Source organism: Dromiciops gliroides, chromosome 6 (genome assembly GCF_019393635.1).
Source record: "Dromiciops gliroides isolate mDroGli1 chromosome 6, mDroGli1.pri, whole genome shotgun sequence".
NCBI classification, from domain to species: domain Eukaryota; kingdom Metazoa; phylum Chordata; class Mammalia; order Microbiotheria; family Microbiotheriidae; genus Dromiciops; species Dromiciops gliroides.
Window position 1 is genome coordinate 210085151 of NC_057866.1, and position 20730 is coordinate 210105880.

Consider the following 20730-nt stretch of genomic DNA (forward strand, 5'->3'; position numbering starts at 1 on the left):
CACCTAGCTGCCTCTAGGCTTAAAATTTATTGTACTTGTTTTCTTTTCTGCCTCTTTTAATGTCTACTCTTTGATTTGAAAAGACTATCAAGGATTAGGTTTCTTCAAAAGAGAAATGGGTGTCCCAGGAGGAGGAAATATGAATTAATGCCAAGGTCTTCAGTGTGCCTGAAATGTACAACTTGAAACCAGGGGCTCTGTACCTGCTGAATCTCCTGATGGGTGGGAATGGACCTGTCGGTGTAACCTTGGTGTCTAAACCAAGAGCAAAGAGTCTGGAGAGAGCGATAAGCACAGCCCCAGCCGCTGTCATCTATCCGATCCTGCATGTAATGATGATAACCATATATGCCCTGGACTGTGGAAATCTGCACAAAAAAAAAGAGAAAAGAAAATAGGGCAAAATACCATCCTCAGTACCATGACATTAAGTACCATCTTCAGACTGAAAGTCATGATGCCCGAGGTGGGCTGTTGAACATTTCTAGACAGGAATGAATAAGACAGAGATGACATGATCAAGTCAACCCTGCCCTTGCTCTCCCCATCTCCTCACCCATTTTATAGATGAGCCCAGAGCTGAAATCACTACATGGCTAATGTGGAAACGTTTTGAATGACTGCACACGTATAAGCTATATCAAATTGCTCGCCTTCTCAGGGAGGGAAAGAATTTAAAAAAAAATACATCTGTTAAAATACTTGTTTACATATGAGAAAAAAAATTAAATGAATTAAAAAAAAAAAAGAAAAATCACTTGCCCAAGAACACAAAAGTAATAAGTAAAGGCAGGTCAACCACAGGCCCTTTAACCCTAAATCCAGTATTCCTTCCATTGAACCACAGCTTTTCTAGCTTGGGTTTGTTATCTAATGTGCAAAATGAAAGGGTTGGGTGAGCTGATATTTAAAGGTATCTTCCCTCTTTAGACTTACAACCTGTTGACTAAATGATCTCTAAGCTCTTTTTCCAGTTTGGGCATTTTGTGTTTGTCGTGTTACTCCCTAAGTAATTCTTTTCAAAGACACTGTTGGTTATCATCACTGAGAAGTATAATTATTTTTTCTTTACTCTTTTAAAAAAATTATGCTTATTTATTTACTTTTTTGACATTCATTTTTTTGATTTTGAGTTATAGATGCTCTTTTCCACTTACTGAGAAAGGCAAGCAATGATACCCATTATACACATGAAGTCGTGTAAAACATATTCCCATATTAGTCATTATAACTATTTTAAAATTATGTTTTATAAAAAATTCAATATTGAACATCATTATAGCCAACTAAATGTTTAATAACCACCTACATTTCAAATAACTTATTAATAATTAATTTCACTGTAATATCAGAACAATTTTTGTCAAGCCCCGCCCCCTATCAAGATTCTGTCTTTGTCATTCATTTCTCTTCTTATATGGCCCTAGTTAGTGTGTACAGCATTCCGATAGTTCTTCTGTTTTATGCTGTATTATACTGCATTTCAAAAAGCTCTTCCCAGATTTCCTTTTATTCCCTCTTACTTGTGGATATTAATTTAATTATTGAATTCTACTACATAAACATACCACAATTTAATCATTCACCTACTGTTGGACTTTAACATTATTCCTAGTCTTTTCAAATTATGTACACAATGCTGCTAGAATTTTTTTTTTTTTGGTGAGGCAATTGGGGTTAAGTGACTTGCCTATGGTCACACAGCTAGTAAGTGTCAAGTGTCTGAGGCCAAATTTGAACTCAGGTCCTCTTGAATCCAGGGCTGGTGCTCTATCCACTATGCAACCTAGCTGCCCCCCAAAGAAAATTATATTGAAATAGACCATTTATCCACTGCAAAAGAACTACTACTGTGACTTTTCTTAACAATTCCTTACATATTTTATATGTTAAGTTTTTAATCTATCTTATTTGTCATATTTACCAATCTATTTCTTTTTGTGGTGCAGAATTATAAATTTTAAGGTAGTCAAGAACATCTATCTTGTTCCTAAAAATCCCTTTTATTTTTTTTAATATAAAAAAATTCATTCATCTTGTACAATTCAAACTTTCTTCCATCTGTGTTATACTTCTTTTTAAGCCTCTAATCCTACTGCAATTCAAATATTATAAGGTGTGTCAAAATTCCTTTCTAATCAAATTGTCAACTGATTTCCCCAAATGTATTAAATGATGAATCCTTCCCCCCAGTTTTCATTTTCAAAAGGTTAATCAGACACCAATATTGTATACACCTTGGAATATGTCATGTCTGCTCCACTAACTTACTTCTCTTTTGTTTCCTTCCTTGTTAGCCAGTACCATATAGTATTTTTGTTGTTGTTGGTTGTTTGGGGTTTTTTTGGTGAGGCAATTGGGGTTAAGTCACTTGCCCAGGGTCACACAGCTAATAAGTGTTAAGTGTCTGAGGCCGAATTTGAACTCAGGTTTCTTCCTGAATCCAGGGCTAGTGCTCTATCCACTGTGCCACCTAGCTGCCCCCGTACCATATAGTTTTGATTGATAAATTGCTTTGTAAGGTTTAAAGACAGGGAGTAAAAGACTACCCCTTCACCAGCTTTTCCCTTCAGTGTTTCCTTTTTTAAAAAAATAATTTTCATTATTATTTGTCTGGTTCTATAAAGAAATCCCCAGGTAACTTCAGTAGCATTATATTAAATGGAGGGTGTTGAGCTTGGAAACACAAAGAGCTGGGTACAAATTCTGTCTCTTGCACTTAGCAGTCTTGTGACCCTTGGGTAAGTCACTGTTATGTGCTGCAATTAACTCCCTAGGTCTTTTGGCTACTAAATCATACATGGATTGCTATCAGCAGTGGTAAAGTTTCCATATAAGGCATTTATCACACTGACAAAATCTAATTCTTCATGTATTCACATAATGTATGAAAGATCCAAATTAATTTAGGAAATATTGTAATAGTTATGAAATGAATAATACTCATTTGTGAATAATATCTGTTTCTGTAGTTATGCAGGTCTTCCTTTATTTCAGTCATTATAGTTTTATACTTGTTCTTATACAAAAGTCCTACATATGCCTAGGTGGGTTAATTCTCAAATACTTTATGGTTTTTGTTTTAATTGTAATGGGATTGTTTTAAATTTTTTTCTCTTTATTATTAACTAGTAAAGAAGAATGCAGGTATTTTTGCATGTTACTCTTGCATTTGGAGACTTTGCTTGGACTTACTGTCTCCATTACATTTTTGGCTGAGGTAAGTGGATTGGCTAGCTAGATTATCATGTTATCTGCAAACCATTTTTTCCAGTGTTAATTGCTTTGGTATTTTTTCTTGTCTTACAGCAATTATGATTGCCAATACTATGTAAAATAATATGGGGTGAGAGTGGGCATTTTTGCTTTGTACATGTTTCCAGTGGGAAGGCTTCCAAATACTTCTGGGTTGTATACTACATTGGCTCTTACCTTCTGCCTTTTATTACATTAAGGAAAAAAGTTTCTCTGTACCTGTTCCTTCACGTTTTTTAAAATCATGAACGAAGGTCGTACTTTTATTATTTTTAAAGCACTGGCCCTGGATTCAGGAGGGCCCAAGTTCAAATCCAGCATCAGACACTTGACACTTACCAGTGTGACCCTGAGCAAGTCATTTAACCCTCATTGTCCCCCCCCCCCAAAAGACTTTTAAAATTGTTTTTTTTAAAGGCATTTAAAAATGGTTATAATCATATGGGTTTTTTGGTTTATTTTATTATGTTGATAGTCTCAGTTCCATGCCTGGCATAGACCTTGCTTGATTATGATGAATGATTTTCATAATGTACTGCTATAAACTATTGGCTAAGATATTTTATTTAGTATTTGCATTTATAATTTTTTGTGAAATTTGCATAATATTTTCTTTTTTAGTGTTGTCTCTACCTGATGTTAAAAATCAATACCGTACTTGCCTCATAAAAGGTACTCAATGTTTCATTTTTCTTTATATTTATTATTATATATTATTATATTTATTATTATTTCTTTATATTTATTATTATTATATATAATTATTATTATATTGTAAAAATATTATTTGTTCTTGTGAATCCATCTGGGACATGTCATTTGTAATTTACTGAACTTCAACATTTTGACAATTGAATATTTTATAGGAAATTTTATATTGGAAATTTTATAGATCTGCTTTTTTGCCTCTACTCAGAACTACTTCAGCTATCTTCACTGCTTCTAAAGTATGTGAATTCCTAGATAACTGTCTTGATGATAGCCTGCTAACCCAATTTCATGCATATGAAAATGTTGGTAACATAAACTCAAGAACAGCTACTAAAATTATGCTTGAATTTTCTGAAAAGGATAAACTTCACTATGGTCCAAATGACTCTATATTCTTTTTGTACTTCTGATTAATTTCTGGTGACACAAATATATTCAAAGTTAACTTGACATCTGGTTTCACTGTGTATAGTATGGAATAAAACCCAAAGCCAGATTGAATTAAACATTTAAGCCTCTGAAGGATAAAGGAATTGTAAAAATAAAAGAGAATATGTCTGGGTTGATCTGTTGATATGACAAGCAGCTATGGGGAAAAGAACATATACTTTGCTCTGTATAGCTCCCATCAAAAGAACCTTACATATGTTTTGGTATTAATATTAAATATTCAATATCATTACCATTCTAGGTCCCTTTTAGTACATACATGATATCTGGTAATATATATTTTATAATGATACTAATATTGAATTAATTATTTTAGAGGATACATAGATACTACAGAGAAGTTAATCTTTACAAAAGTTTATTTGTAGAAAATAGACATTCTTCCTTTCAGAAGTGAAATTGAAAATGAATCAGTCTCTTTTCTTCAAAATTCTCTTCCCTGCCCAAAGTTCAGAATATATCACAGTTAACAATCAACAGGCATTTACAAATTACCTATTGTGTACATTGGCACTGTGTTTACTACAAAATACAAGGCAATGCCCTAGAGAGGGTTACAATGTCCTTGTACAGAAGACACACACACATATACACATGTATACATGCATACATGAAATAATGAGAGCATAATATTAGGCAGAATATAATCAAGTGCTCTAGTATATGGTCCAGTTGAAAAATGCTATGGGAAAACCATATGACAGGAAAGATTTCTAAACCACAATATTTCTCAAGACTTTCCTCATTCAGCAAAAGATATTCAAGGGTTCTGTCTCAGACTTATGATTTCTTCTACATCCAGGCCAGAAGATATCATGGCATAGATAAGAGTTCAAATAATAGCAAATGTGACTAAAGAAAACTGCCTTAAAAAAAAAACCACACCACTTTTTGGTCTTTGCACATTAATACCAGAAAGGTTGATTTTTTTTGGATGCTGACAGGATGCTACCATTCTATTAATGATATTTAAAAAAACCAATTATTAGACAATTAATAATACTTCCACAAATGAACTCACCACACCAGACTCTGCTCCCAGTGGATTTAAGTAACTATGTGGATTCCTGATATACCCATCTTTATATGGTTCATCTGGAAAGTGATATGCATTAGCTCTTCTGAAATAAGGTCTATCATGAGGCAGGTGGTAGAGGTCATGCAATTCCTAAATGAAAACAGATTAAATAGGAAGAAGCACATATATATATATACAGAGAGAGAGAGAGAGAGAGAGAGATTAATCTTTTTTTTTTTTTTTTTTTTTGCCGGAGCAATGAGGGTTAAGTGACTTGCCCAGGGTCATACAGCTACTAAGTGTCAAGTGTCTGAAGCCAGCTTTAAACTCAGGTCTTCCTAAATTGAAGGCACAGTGCTTTATCCACTGCGCCACCTAGCTGCCCCTGATATAAATCAGTCTCTAAACTTAACCAGTAAATTAACTGAAATCCAAAATGTTAAATATGAAAAATTGATTCTATATTATTTACAAAGATTTTTAAAACATGCATGCTCAGAACCATATTTTAAGCTGTCAATTTAATTAACTAAAATAAAAAGGGATTTAAAATGAAGCTAATTTCAAGCTTATTTTTAAGTGAACACTATTTCCTAAATATAAAACTGAAAAAGGCTTTAAATAAGAATTATAATGTGATTTTTAAAAGCACTCACATAGTAACTACATAAAAGACATAAAATATAAGAAGAGGATTCAGATAAATTCTGAAAAAATGTCAATGAATGATTGGCACAGAAAGTATATATATATATATATATATATATATATATATTTGCTGGGCAATGAGGGTTAAATGACTTGCCCAGAGTCACACAGCTAGTAAGTGTCAAGTGTCTGAGGTTAGATTTGAACTCAGGTCCTCCTGAATCCTACCTAGGCCGGTGTTTTATCCACTGCGCCACCTAGCTACCCCCTATATCTATCTCTCTATCTAGCATGTTTCAATAAGGCAAAAAACATTTAGGGATTTTTAACTTCAAAATTCAATGAAAATCAATAAATATTGAGTATTTACAAGAGAAACAAGGTCAAATTAATACTTGGTTCATGCTCTTTGTGAATTTATGAGCCACCCAAATATTATCTAGCTAAATGATTTCTAAAAAATTACTATTAGGAGGCATTTAGAGATAATTTAAAAACTACATTTAAAATGAGATCAAAAGATATTTCTAAAGAAGAAAAGCAAGCCATCAACAATCATATGAAGTAATGCTTCAAATAATCGAGAAATACAAATTAAAACACCTCTGAGGTTTCATCTTATACCCATGTGATTGGCAAAGATGGCAAAAAATGAAAATGGAAAATTGTCAGAGGAGCTGTAGAATTACATTCATCACAGCACTGATTGTAGAACTACGAACTAGTCTAAATTCTGGAAAAAATGTCTAATTACAGTAAAAAAAAAATCACCTAACTATATAAACCTGGTGATACCACTACTAGAATAAAAATCTATCTTGTGCAGATACGTTTGATCTTTTGTAAACAAAGCACAGAGAGAGTTAACCCAAGTAGTGCACTTTGAAAGTCTAAAGCACAGCTAATTGCATCCACAGGCGCATCTGTAAAAGATAACTGTGCTATAGATGCCTGTACTAGGGAGTCAAGTCCAGAAGTTAGAGACTGCATTGTCCAAGGGCTGAAAGGAGGAGGGAAGCAGAATGAGGGCTGAGTCCCAGGAAGGGGCAGCTGCTTCTGTTGCAAGGCAGGAGGAATTCCAGCAAGGCAATGATAAAAAAAAATGGAAATGCAATTTCGTATCATTTCACAATTATATCTTTATTCTTTGAATATTCATGAGCTACTCACTAAAATGCAAATACTTCTGGGAGGGTAATTTCAATTAAAACTTGGTGGGTATTTAATAGAAATAGGATGCAATTTTGCCCAGGGCTTTCCCTGTTTTTTTTCTCTACTAGAAACCTCTAATCAGATGAAGTCTGGAGGGATATGAAGAGTGAATGACATCATTTGACACTGTCATTTCCACTCAGTTCACAGACTCTGGGAATGTCCTAGAATATGTAAACCTTGTTAAAGAGGAAAAAGTAAAACAAAAGTTAATTTGTTATGGATTTGGTGCATCAACTTGTACTTTAGTAGAAAATTAGAATAGCAGAGTTTTATGTATCACATTATTTTATAAATTTCTATTAGAGTGGTTTTTGTTTTGAAAATAGGATTGATGTAGCTCCAAACTGTTTCCGTTTGTTATCTCTATGCAGCCCTAACTAAATCAGGGACTCCTTGGCATCTGGTTCTCAAGACCTAATTAATAGGTTCTTACCTTTCTATAAGATTGTAGCTGACCATCTGGAACTCCTGATGGATAAGAGATTGTTACAAGATTTTTCTCTCCTGGTAACAAAAAGTGCAGTGGCTCAGGGACTACTATAGATGTTCCTTTCATGTATTTCAAAAGGCATTTCTCCATATCAGTTAGCTGATTGTGAATTGAATTGACTAGACGACCTCGAACTCTGTCAAATGAAGAAAAATATTTAAGCATAACAAGAAAAGCTACAGTAGCCATGATAAAAAAAAATAGCTATAGTTGGGTAATATCAATATTTCTGACAGTCTGAGTCTGAGGGTATTTGTTGCATTTTCAGCGGCTATAAACAAGGTGTGGGCTAAATACAGTGATATATGACCTGGTCAATTGATTTCTAGTTACCTACAAAATTTTTATTGCATCAATAACAGCAATATTTCAAACAAAGTCACAATCAATGAGAAAAATAGGAACAGATTTTTTTTTTCTTTGAACACTGGGCTAGTATCCAATCAAAGGTAAAAAGTAATATTTATTACACTATTCTTGATTTTAAAACAACAATACACACAAGTCCACGATTAATGCAGGAATGGGGTGGGGTAATATGTTTATGAAAATGAGGCAAAAAGACTTACATTCCCCATGACTCTTCTGGATCTGCAGATACAATAGTATCCACCGGTAAAGTCATGTTAACATAATGGTGACCTCCGCTCTCTCGTTCAATGATGGGAGCTACAGCAGCTAGAGAAGTTGACATTTCCAGCATGAGATCTATATTTATTATCTGAAGCTACAAAGAAAATAATTACAATTAATTGTAGTAATGCCATAAACCTACTACAGGCCACAGATTCATTTTTCATCTCCTTTCTATTTGTAGGTGATCACTATCACATTTAAGATTTTTTGGGTTAATAGAGAAGCAAACCAAAGTGAGCTAACTTCCTGATAGAAATTTCTGTGAGCCAAAAGTCCAAAAATGTAAAAAGGTAAAGAAACATGGGAGATGTTAAAGTATAAGAAAACATCCTAATAAGCAAGGGACTTAAGAAGTCTAATTAGAAAGAAGATTACAGGGGCAGCTAGGTGGCGCAGTGAATAAAGCACCGGCCCTGGATTCAGGAGTACCTGAGTTCAAATCCGGCCTCAGACACTTGATACTTACTAGCTGTGTGACCTTGGACAAGTCACTTAACCCCCATTGCTCCACAAAAAAACCCACAAAAACAACAAAAAAAGAAAGATTACAAATCTATTTACAAAATAATTTTAACTAATTGATCTATTTACAAATTACAAATCTAATTACAAAGAAGAAACTGAAAAATTTGGAGGATACCCAATTAGTATGGGTGGCAAGCTCACCTGTCCTTGTGACTTTTTATCTTTCTTCTTGGTGAATTTTCGCTTTGTATCCTCTTCTTGGTTAAATCTAAAATTTTAATATACAAAGAACTTAATGGCGCTCATCATTTAAAACTATTCCTGCTAAGTTTTAAAACATAGTCACTTACTGCATCAAGTATCCTTGACAGGGGTCTGATACAAAACATACACTGGAAGCCGACATAAATATGTAACACTGGGAGTCATTCTTTAGAGTGATGGTCAAAGAATATGAACAACCAGCTCTCAAAAGAAGGCTGACAAACTATTAATAACCATGGTTACTGCTTCCAAATCACTAATCGTAAGAGAAACACCAATCAAAACTGAGCTGAATTTCAATTCACACCTGGAAATTTGGCAACTATAACAAAAGACAGAAACAGTGAACACTGGAGAGGTTGCAGGAAGGCAGGAACACTAATGTGCTTTTGGCTGCACTGTGAATTGATCCAACCATTCTGGAAAGCAATTTGAATTATGATTAAAAAGTGGTTAAAACATCCATAATTGTTGACCCAGAGATCCCACCTCTAGCCACATACTCTAAGGAAGTAAAAAGGAGAAGGAAATACCCCATTTCTTCCAAAACATTCAATGTAACACTTTTTGTGGTCGCAAAGAACAGATAACAAAGTAGGTACTTTACTGACTACAGAATAGCTAAATAAATTGTGGTCCATCAATATAATGGATAATTACTAGACTATTAGAAATGACAGGTGAAGAAATTAAAGCAAACATGAGATGACGTATATGAACTGATACATACTGAACTAGGAATAAAGAGATCGAGGAAAACAAGACACATGATGCATAAGATGTAAATGGAAAGAACAATAAAATTAAATTGAGAACTGTGCAATTATGATGACCAAGATCATCCCTGGAGAAGAGAGAACATGTACAGATTTCCCTTCAGCGCAGAACTAGGGGCCCCTGGAAACAGACAGCTGCATATATTGTGAAACACAGTCAAGGGGTTGGTTTTACTGAACTTTTGGTCTTTTTTCCACCTTAACTAAAAGGGAAGGATTGCAGGATAGGGAAGGGAGAAGGTATAGGTTTAGGAATGAACGTAATGTAAAAACAAAAGATGTCAATTAAAATATTAGAGCATACTCACTGAATAAAGCGTAGTATTTCCTTGCAAGCAGAATTGTCGGTTAGTTCTGCTGGAACTGTGTTCAAGTTGCTGTTGGGCCATAGGTACACTGAACTGTGGCAAATTTTGAACACGAGGGCATTTGATGAAAGTTTGGTTGAAAGGTCACTCAATACATATTTTAATGCCTTTTTCGTAGAAATATCTGAATTAAAAGAATATACTTACCATTATTATTATTATTATTTTTGCAGGGTGATGAGGGTTAAGTGACTTGCCCAGGGTCACACTGCTAGCAAATGTCAAGTGCCTGAGGTCAGATTTGAACTCAGGCCCTCCTGAATCCAGGGCCAGTGCACCACCTAGCTGCCCCCTATGCTTGCTATTATTAAGATATTTCTCTGATGTTTTTCCCATCACTATAACCCTAAGGGAAAACTATTATAGTGATAACTTCAACAATTCAACACTTATTAAGCATCCACTGTATGCAAGAAACTATACTTGGCCCCAGGGATAGAAAGACAGACAAGAAAGAAGCGGCCTCTGACCTCATGGAGTACATGCTCTACCGGTGGGACACAACATATACACAGATGAGTAAATACACAGTGTATTTAAAACACTGACCTCTCTACACTGGGAAACCCCAGGTCTCAGGCCTGAGGATGCAGTTTCTCTGTTGACTTCATCCCTGGCTTTGCTGCTCACCCTCTGGACTTCTCCCCTTTTCTCCCACACGAGCATCGCTCCCCCCACCCCCATCTCTGGTTCCCTTTTATGTGCCATCTGTCTTCACTCGCTGGGGAAAGACCATCTTTTTGGCTTACATTTGGATCCCCAGCACTCGGTGATGCTTGGAACTTAGCAAGCGCTTAACAGGTGTTTGCCCTATCTATGGATCTATCTACCTATGCATTTATGATCTATCTCCATATCTCTATTTATCTATCCAACTATCTATGTATCTATCAAACCACCCCCCATCCTCTACCCACCCACCCATCCATCCTTCTCTACAATGGTGGTAAGATTAAATTCAATCCCCGTCCTGAGAGCCCACGTGCAGGAGGCATCTTTGGGAGGGCCCCCTGCGTGCTCTCTATGCTTCGGCAATGCAGTTGGAAGGATAAATGGAAGTCGTGTTCTGCTATGTGTGCATGGCGAAAGAGAATGTCCTTGGCACTGAGGGGAAATTCACAAATCTGAGAGAACGAGAGTCCTAATTTCATGGTAGTACGACACACAGGACACAGCGCTGTGATCTCCCTGCTCTAGAGAGCTCAGGAGTAGACACGTGGGAGTCAGGAGAGCCCAGGCTCCACCTTCCCCTCCAACATGGACTATGGCATGGTGAATGCCAGCATGGATCAGTGGGACAACTGCTGCCCTTCAGTCTGAATTCTAGACATGACTCCCTGTGTGGTCCCCCTAACTCTTTGGGTCTAACTTCCAGCTCTCTATCTGTGAACCTTTCTCCTCTTAGTGAAGAAGAGGGGACTCATAGGAGCAGATACTTCTGAACCCTCTCTAACATAGTCACTTTCTCTTGCCTTTTTTCAACATTTGCTGTTGTTGTTGCAAAGGAGATTTAGTTCTGGGGCAGGATTAGGAGTAGGAAGTATACAGAGAAATAACCATGCTAAACAAACAAAGGTATCAAATAACACTCATTTCTAAAAAGAAACGACCCTGGAGAGAGTAATTTCAGTTGAGTGGTGGAGTCAGAAGGCAGATTGTAATGGGATAGACAAGTGAGTGGGTAGCTGTGTGACCCTGGGCAAGTCACTTAACCCCGACTGCCTGATGGAAAAAAAAAAAAAGATATGAGTGGGAGGGGAGCAAATGGAGGCCAGGAATGGGAACAAGTTTTTCTGAGAGTTTGGCTATGAAAAGGAGAAGAGAGAAAAGGCAACAGCTTGAGAGGAGAGGAGAAGTGAAGGGTTTTTAAGAACGGGGGAGATTGGGACATACATGTTTGTGGGTTGTTGGGAAGGAGTTGGTATATAAAGACTGAACATGAAAGAGAGGGAACGACTGAGGGGGTGGACTCTCAGAAGAAACTGGTGGGAGAAGATCAAGAGCCAGGCAGAGGGGTTCGCCTAGGAAAGGGAAGGATGCCACCATCATCAAAGTATCGGGCAAAGAAAGGGAGAAAGGGAAAGGATGAAGAGGGGTTCTGGGGGTCATGATGAATGGACTATTTCCTCAGGGAAGTGACTGGCAGGTGAGATCCTTGGCCAACAAAGCCCATGAAAAGAAATCAGAAAGTTAGTCATCTTTCTAAAGAGAGAAACATTTTTGTGAATGGCCTCTGTTTATGGCTACCCATTGAGCCCCAGGGTAATCTGTAGAGTTGCCTCTTTCCTGCCCCTTCCCCCTTTCTCACTGATGACCCTTCCCATATTTCAGGTACCAAATGCACTTCCTTCCTCTTTTCTTTATTCTCTCCTCATCCTGTCAGACCATGGAATGATCTTCTATTAATCACCTTATACTTACTGAATGGCTCTATATGTTCTATATGTTTTTTATAGTGGAAAGAGCACTGAAAGACAGAGCCAGATGCATTTTGAATCTTGGCTCTGACTCACTAGCGGGGTGATCCTGGACAAGTGACTTAACTTTCAGAGTCACAGTTTCCAAATGTTAGCAATACTTCAATATTTTGAGGACCTGTGATTTCATCTATATGGATATTCCCTCCACCAACACAAATTGAAACTCCTTCATCTTTTGGTAGATGGTTTTATGAGTTGCTGTGGTTTAAAAAAAAAAACCCAATCATCGTTACCAGACTTCTGATGCTGATTCCCCCTAAAATTAGTTAGGCCGGTCCTCAGACAAAAGACATCCGGTACACTGTCTTTTCAGGGTGGTAGGATTTCCCAGAACTTATATCCTAATAACAACACAGGAACCCGTAATGCAGGGTCACCACAATAAGGAATTAAAGACAGGGCCTTTCTTTGGATCTCCATAGTGCCTCGCATACGGTAAGCATTTTATAAATGTATGTTAACTGAATGAAAGTAAGATGCTTGTGGGGGTAGTGATACCGAGTAGCAAGAAAGGGTTTGGAAGGTGTGTTTTGATCACCATTTTTTCCTAATCATAATATGGGGCGGGGTGGGGGGTGGGGGGAGTTCCAGACATACCATCAGTAGCAGCTAGCTGAAATGCTAGATCCAGGCCTCCCCTTATTCTGAAAAGAAGATCCATTGTATCTGAAATCACCTGGAATAAATAAAAGCAAGATTCAGTTAAAGAAAACCCAAAAGAAGAAAAAACACACTGACAACCTCATATACTAAACCAAGAATGCTTTAATATACTTTTTAAAGTACTCAAAAACATGAGAATGACTGTAAAAATCCAGCTTTATATAACCTCAGTAAATGTGTAAATTGCCTTTAAAGTGACTCATGGTCAAGATGAAAATTCCAGCACCCCTGTTTTCTAGCACCAGGATTTGTCCCCAACACTACAGCCCAATGATGCTGACCTCCCTTCTGTTTTTAAGGTAGGACATTCCAGCTCTCCTTTCTTTCTCCTTCCATGTCTCTGTTGCTTTGACCTGGCTCTCCTCTCAGTCTGAAATGCTCTTCTTCCTCATCTCCACTTCTTAGAATCCCTGGTTTTCTTCAAGACTTAACAGAATCACTGGCTCTGGTCCCCCCCCCCCCCCGATCTAGTGCTTTCCTTTCTAAGGCACCACTCTGTATGTATCTTGCATAGACCTATACAAATCCATGTTGTCTCTCCTATTAGAATGTAAGCCCCACAAAGACACGGACCATATCACTTATATTTTTATATCCCCAGAACTTAGCAAAGAGCCTGGTATACGGTAGGTACTTAATAAATGCTCACTGACTGACTGGAAGGAGTTTAGTGCAACAAGAATAGGCTCTGGGTTTGGAAAGACCTAGGTTTCTACTGCTGATTAGATCTATGACCATACACAAATCACACCACTCTTTTGAGATAATTTCCTCATTTGTAAAATGGAGTTAATATCTGTAGCACCTACCACAATAGTTATTTTAAGACTCTAACTTTACAAGGTATCAGACAGGGGAGCAGCTAGGTGGTACAATGGATAAAGTACCAGCCTTGGATTCAGGAGGACCTGAGTTGGAATCCAGCCTCAGACACTTTACACTTACTAGCTATGTGACATTCGGCAAGTCACTTAACCCTCATTGCCCTGCAAAAAAACTATAACTAAAAAAACCAAAAAACAAACAAACAAGCAAAAAACAAAAACAAAAAAAATTCCCCCCCCAAACAAGGTATCAAACAGGTGGGTTAATGGCTCCATTGACAGAGAGAGGGATTGTAGAGTGAGGGGCTAGCTTAGATGCCAAGTTCAGTTCTGATGATGAAATATGTTGAATCTGAAGTGCCAGAAGCCCAGGAATGAACTACAGGCAATTTAAAATGTGGTTCCAGAGTTCTGAGAAGAGATGGAGAAGAGGTGCAAAACTGAAAACCATCTGCATGAATATAATTAAAGCCACAGAAATGGAAAAGATCAGCAAAGGGGAATAACAATACAAAAGAGCACCTAGGATAGAACCCTGGGGATCAAGCGTGTGAAAGGAATGGAAGAGGAAACCCCAGCAAATGAGACAGAGGATGAGCAGTTGAAAAGGTGGAGAGAGAATCAAGAACATCACAGAAGCCAAGGGAAGAGGAGATGGAGGAGGGGGTGTCCACAGCATCAGTGCTATGGAGAGGCTAAGGAAAATGAGAACTCAAAAAAAGGCCAAGGTTTGGTAATAAGGGGTCATAGATGACCTTGGAAAGAGCTGTTTCAGCACAATGGTGGAGACAAAAGTCAGAATGCAAGGGCAGTGAATGAATAGACAACTTTTTTCTAGGAATCTGTTAAAAAGGGATGGGGGAGACAGAGTGGTGGCTTGAGAGGTTTGGTAGAGAGAAGCAAAGGTTTTTGTTTTTTAAAGAGATTAAAAATGTGTCTGTGTGTATGAGGGAAAAGAGAGAGGGAGAAAAGGAGAAAGAGAAAGAAAGAGTGGGAGGGGAGAGAGGAAGAGAGAGGGAGAGAGAGAATGAGAATGCACTGTGGAGCAAGGTCAAAGAGGAGAGACAGAGGGGGCAGGATCAAGGGTGTAAGATTGGTTAGCTTCAGCAAGGAAGTCATTGCTTTCTCTGAGATTATAGGGAAAAGAACCAAGATCAGATAAGGGCATTGAGAAGGGAGAAGGAGGGCAGCTAGGTGAAACAGTAGATAAAGCACCAGTCTGGGATTCAGAAGGACCTGAGTTCAAATCTGACCTCAGACACATGACACTTTCTAGCTGTGTGACCCTGGGCAAGTCACTTACCTCTCATTGCCCCACCAAAAAACAAAAAAAGAGGGAAGGAGGGAGAGGAAAAGGGAGAGGGAGAGGGAGAGAGAGAGGGAGAGGGAGAGAGAGAGAGAGAGAGAGAGAGAGAGAGAGAGAGAGAGAGAGAGAAGAATGAAAGAGCCCAGCTGAGAAGTTCATATGGGAAAGGCTCAAAATACTGCCAAACCTGGCACGTCTGCCAACTATATAATTTCCTACATGTTTCTTCTTATCAAGTACTCCCAAACCTCTAGTTTTTGATCTTCAGAGGAAGTCTCTTATGTCCTGTATCTCTGCTGATTCATTGTTAATATACCATATTCTATTTTCTCTATTTCTGAAGATGTCCTAAAGCTTTGGAGTTTGGAAACCTTAATAAAACATTGCAGAAAATAACTTATGTAATGCTTCAACTCTTATTTCAATTAAATAGAAAAAAATCTAAGAGTGCAACATTTGGAGCTTGGGGCATCGGTTAGGTATGGCCTTCAAAGACAAAGGAGACAGGATTTCAGAGCGGGTTCTGAAATCTGCTGTTTGACCTAGGCAAGTCACCTAATCTCTCTGAGTCCATAAAACTGGGATGATAATACTAGTACACCTGTCAAAGGATCATAGAAACACAAAGATAGAAGGGACCTCTGAGGTTGGCTAATCCAAATGGTACCTAAGTGCATATTCCCTCAAAAGTCGTCTACTTCAAAATGGGGAATTCACAAACCTGAGGGGACAGCTCTAAATCTCAGTAAGCTTTTCCTTAGCTTGAGCTGAAATTCTATCCTCCCCCCCCCCTTTACTTGCCACATGTTGGTCCTAATTCTACCCTCTGGAGCCAAACACATTGATGACCTCTTGAGAGACCACAATGTAGTGAATAAGAAAGAGGGTAGGGTTTGGAGTCAGCAAAAATCTGGCTTAGAATCCTACCTCACGGCTAAGAAATGGAAATCAAAGCGCTGCCCGTTAATTGGGGAATGGCTAAACAAGCTGTGGTATATAGTCATAATGGAATATTATTGTGCTGTAAGAAATGACAAGCAGGATGATATCAAAAAAACTTGGAAAGACTTAAAAGAAATGATGCAAGTGAGCAGAATTAGAACTTTGTGCACTGTAATAGCAATATTATATGATGAAGAACTGTGAATGTCCTAGCTATTTTCAGCACTACAATGATCTAAGACAATCCCAAAGGACTCATGATGAAGCATACTATCCACCTTCAGAAGAAGAACTGATATTTGTTTGAATACAGATGGAAGCATGCTATTTTCACTTTCATTCTTTTTCTTTTGAGTCTTTTTGTACAAAATGAATAATATGGAAACGTTTGACACGATTACACATGTATCAGCTATACCTGATTGCTTGCTGTTTCAGGAAGGGGAGAGGGGAATGGAAAGGAGGAAGGAATAGAGTTTGGAACTCAAAACTAAAAAAAAATTAAAATATTAGCATGTAATTGGGGGAAAATAAAATATATATCGAGAAATAAAAATATGCAGATTTTTTAAGAGTCCTACCTCAGTGGGGGTAAGACTGTTTATAAAAAACTTGGCAAGGGACCCAAATAAACTCACCCAGAGGGCATTTAAATGTATTTTTTATTTCTTTATTTATTTTTATGGGGGCAGTGAGTGTTAAGTGACTTGCCCAGGGTCACACAGCTAGTAAGTGTCAAGTGTCTGAGGCTGGATTTGAACTCAGGTACTCCTGACTCCAGGGCCAGTGCTCTATCCACTGCGCCACCTAGCTGCCCCAGAGGTCATTTAAGTATAAAGTAAAAGGAAAACAAACAGATGAAAAAATATAAGAGACCCATAAATATTTTTAGAACAAATTAAAGGCTATCATGAGAAAAATGTATTTATAACCCACCCCATGACTGACCTGGATGCTTCATTGGTGTCTAACAGTATCAAGAGATGTGGAGACAAATTATAATTATTATCATTATTATTATCATTATTATTTTATTATCCCTGCTTGAGAGAGGAGATGACTTCCCAATGCCAGGTCCAGCATTCTTATCATTGGCATGGTGGGCAGACCTCCTGTGGAGGATTCTGCAGGAGGAGACAGAGATGGGCACACAGGACGGGCAGGACCGGATGGATGGAGATATGTACCATACCAGTCCAAACAAAGCATCCTGTGAGGAAGATAGGGAAAATCTAATTCTCCTCATCTGATGGAAAAGATTTTTCCTTTTCTATGAGTTGAGGTAAAATCACTCAAGCTTTCAAAGTTGGAGTGACGTTGTCCACGGTTACTGAATGGGGTGGGTGGCTGAAAGGGAGTCAAGAGGCTCTGAATTCTAAACCTGCCTTTGACATTTGCTGTATGACTTTAACCTCTCTTGGCCTCAGTTTCCTGGCTCACAGGATTGTTGTGAGGATCAAAGGAAATTACATATGTGAAGAGCTTTGTAGACTTTAAGGCCTATATCAACAATATTAAGAATACAGATAATAGTTACCAAATAACAGAAGCAGGACTTAAATCTATATCTTGCTGTGCTGTGCTCTTAACGGGGTGGGGAGGTGAGATGGGGGGGATGGGGGGGAGTAACTGGGTCTCCTTCTCTAGCCCAGGCTGCCACGCATAGGCCCAATCCCACCTTAGAGCCTAACAGAAGCTCTGACCTGCTACATTTCCTACCTGAGATGATTCACCTATCTTTGGGCAGCCTGTACCAATAGGGTGAATCCTGGAAAACAAGGTTCACCCTATTGGTGAAGGACTTAAGTGAAGATGCCCCATCTCCTTAATCCTCCTGAGGCTGAGAATTCCGGCTCTCCAGTGATCTACCAGTTTCAGCCTCCCCAAGAGGTATGTGCAGATGCAATATCATAAGTTCTCAGAGGCTGAAGAGTGCACAACCCAAGGTTACAGGGACCAAACTACAAAGTGTTGGCTCTGAGTACTGTGAATCCTAATTCCGACATTGTCCTTGTCTTATTGGGCTGCTCTGAACAAGCTGATTTGCCACAATATCTCCACTAATCAGTGAACAAATATTTATTAAGCACCTACTACGTGCTATCCAATGGGAATACAAATACAGTGAATGACTAGGTAAGACAAGTCCACCTATAAATACACACAGAAAGAGACCAAATACAAATGCTGTATATACAAAGACATTGGGGAGATAGACGGCACTAGCTTCTATGGAGATCAGGAAAACGTTCCTGGAGAACATGGTATTTGAACTTGGTCTTCAAGGAACAGAGGGACTTTATGGAGTGGCAATAAGGAAAGAATACCTTCCAGGCAAGTAACAGTGCAAGGACATGGAGACATGGCATGTTGTTTATGAGGACGAGAGAGAAGGCCAATTTGTTGGGATCGATGAGTATAGCAATGAGGCTGCAAAGATAGGATGGGCTGAGGTTGTGACAAGCTAAATAAAGGACTTTATATTTTATCCCAGACAGTGGGATCCCACTGGCGTAGGCTGAGTAAGGGAGTCACGTGGTCAGATCCAGTCTTGGGTAAAATCACTTTGGCAGCAGTTTGTAAGATGGAATGGTAAGAGAGCAGAGACAGAGAGAGTAATTGGAAGGCTGGGGTGATTATCCAGGTGAGAGGTGGTGAGGGCCTGAAATACCCGTGCCAGTGGAAGGAGGGGGTATGACACAGGAGATGTTGGCGACTGATTGGACTATGTGTATGATCCCGGAAGGATGGTGTTGCCATTGATTGAAATCAAGAAGTCTGGAAGACGGGAAGGTTGGGGGTGGGGCAAGAGAATGAGTTCAAATTTTGATGTGTTGAGTTTTAGGATGTTTTGGGAGTATCCAGACTGAAAGCTCTAACAGGCAAATGGTTGTTATTTGCCCTTCGTTCTCAAAGAGGATGAATGACATCAGGAAGGTGATGTCTTGACTTTCGAGTGAATCGGATTTAAGTGAGGCAGAGCTGCGCAGTTACCAGCCTCACTCTTTCTTCCAGAGCCATCTGGGTCCAGTGACATAGATCAGGATTGGAGATGGCTCCAGATGCAGTGGGAGATCTTGGCCTTTTGAAGCTAAGGTCTTTCCCAGTTCTGAATTTGTCTGAGGCAACACCTATTCAGTGACTACGGGTAGTTAATAAATGAGGCAAAAATGGTCTCTTTTACCAAGTCAAAAATGATGCATGACTGAAGCACACAGAAGTATCCTCTGCCCTGGACAAACAAGTCAGAATACTGTGTCCAGTTGTGGGCCCTACATTTTAGGAGAGGCAAAGATAAGCTAGAATGGCTCCTTTGCATCTTCAACAGAATGCCAAATGGACTAAAAACCATGCCCTATGAGAACCATTTGAAAGAAACTGGGTATGTTTAGCATGAAAGGTGATTTAGGGCAGCTAGGTGGCCCAGTGGATAAAGCACCAGCCCTGGATTCAGGAGGACCTCAGTTCATATCTGGCCTCAGACAGTTGACACTTACTAGTTGTGTGACCCTGGGCAAGTCACTTAACCCTCATTGCTCCCTCCCCCCCCCAAAAAAAAAGGAACGAAGGGTGATTTAATGAGAAAGCCATAGCTGTCTTAAAAACATGAAAGGTTATCATATGATGAAGGGATCAGGCTTGTTTGGCTTGGTCTAGGAGGGGCAGAACTGGGTATAAGGGGTAGATATGGAAGAAATGCAGATTTGGGCTTAGTCAGGAAAGGCTTCCAAATAATTAAAAGAAGTAGAATATACCAAGAAGTAGAATGTGCTGTCTTAGAAGTTAATGATAACCCCATCCATCATTAGAGAAGTTCAAACATCAACTGGGTTACCACTTACCAAAGGTAGTGTAGATTCTGTCTTAATCCCTGAAGCCATCTTTTGTTTTTCTTTGTAGCCCTGGGGCTTAGCACATATCAGACTCATGCATATTAAGTTCTTAATATGTTTTGTTGACTGAGATCTCATCCAAGTCTGAGATCTCAAGAAATCTGTGATACAGTGAATTTTAGTGAAGCTGAAACTAAGCTTTGAGGCTTGAAGGCAAATAGGGAGGACTCAGGTATAAGGAACAATTATAATTGGAATTATAAAGTTGTAAAAAGCTCAGCACACTGCCTGGCACCTAGTGCTTTGTAAATGTTTGTTAACCCTGTTCTAACAACATAATAACAGCTGGCATTTATATTACACTTTAAGGTTTGCTAAGCACTTCA

General features: G+C 38.4%; 1 protein-coding gene across 2 annotated transcripts in view; it reads right to left on the reverse strand.

The window, feature by feature from the left end:
• The window catches only part of UFSP2 (UFM1 specific peptidase 2), a 31781-nt gene that overhangs the window by 9747 nt on the left and 1304 nt on the right, over positions 1-20730 (reverse strand). For both annotated transcript variants that reach the window (XM_043973012.1, XM_043973011.1), the window contains exons 2-8: positions 13374-13452; positions 10237-10420; positions 9090-9156; positions 8357-8514; positions 7731-7923; positions 5438-5584; positions 204-368 (exon numbers count right to left, since the gene is read on the reverse strand). In XM_043973012.1, coding sequence (XP_043828947.1) covers positions 204-368; positions 5438-5584; positions 7731-7923; positions 8357-8514; positions 9090-9156; positions 10237-10420; positions 13374-13452 — 993 coding nt within the window. The remainder of the gene's footprint in view (positions 1-203; positions 369-5437; positions 5585-7730; positions 7924-8356; positions 8515-9089; positions 9157-10236; positions 10421-13373; positions 13453-20730) is intronic.